Source organism: Trypanosoma equiperdum, assembly GCF_001457755.1.
Source record: "Trypanosoma equiperdum strain OVI genome assembly, contig: ctg_658, whole genome shotgun sequence".
In the NCBI taxonomy this organism is placed as follows: Eukaryota; Euglenozoa; class Kinetoplastea; order Trypanosomatida; family Trypanosomatidae; genus Trypanosoma; species Trypanosoma equiperdum.
Window position 1 is genome coordinate 646 of NW_027124596.1, and position 755 is coordinate 1400.

The following is a 755-nucleotide window of genomic DNA, read 5'->3' on the forward strand; positions in this document are numbered from 1 at the left end:
CGTTATAATTTCGACATTGGTGGCTAACACAACCCATTCCTTCTTCCGAAAGCTGTAAATATATTTCGTGGCGCTACAAATGCAACTCTCGCCTGTGGATTTCGGACTCGAGTTCCCCCCCGCGGGCTGCATTAGTTTGACCAAAATGCGAACTGCCAAATGTGTAGATAAATACACGTGTAGTTGTACGATTGATGCTCAGAGAAGCAATGCGCCCCCGCAAGGTAAGAACGAGGGAAGAACGTATATGTATGCCTATAAATAGTTTTCCTCCTTTACAGTGTGATCCTACCTGGGCCTCTCTTGTGCTTTGCTTCACGACGCCGTCCGCAAGAATCCCCACAGGACCGGCTTCAGACTACTGATAGCACCTACTAGTGACTAAGCAAAAACTATGCGTGCGGGAACTATAACAGTGATAAGGAGGCAAACAGCAATATCAACAAGGGCAAAATAAGAAGCGCACGGGAGGATGCAATGGTGGAGATGAGAGTTAATGGAAATGCAGCGCGGAGCCAACTGGCAGCGCTGCGTAATCAAGGGGATGTGAACCAAATGCTCAGACAAGCAAAAAACAAAAAATGAAGAGCAATGACCAAGAACATAGTCGCGCGTATAAGTTACGATCGAGGCATGTGCACCAGTTTTCTACTCTTCCTCTCCCCCCACTTCAAGTACATTTTTGCATCTAAGCCTCGATCTCCCTATCGCGTGAGTCACCTCCGACTGCAGTCGGTCTTCTTTCTCTTTTTTTT

General features: G+C 47.0%; 1 pseudogene across 1 annotated transcript in view; it reads right to left on the bottom strand.

Annotated features, from left to right (window-relative positions):
- Positions 1–132, bottom strand: part of TEOVI_000308300:pseudogene — a 777-nt pseudogene extending 645 nt beyond the window's left edge. Inside the window, exon 1 of the mRNA in view lies at positions 1–132. This exon is cut by the window's left edge and continues 645 nt beyond it. Within this exon, the coding sequence occupies positions 1–132 (132 nt within the window).
- Positions 133–755: the final 623 nt, after the last annotated feature.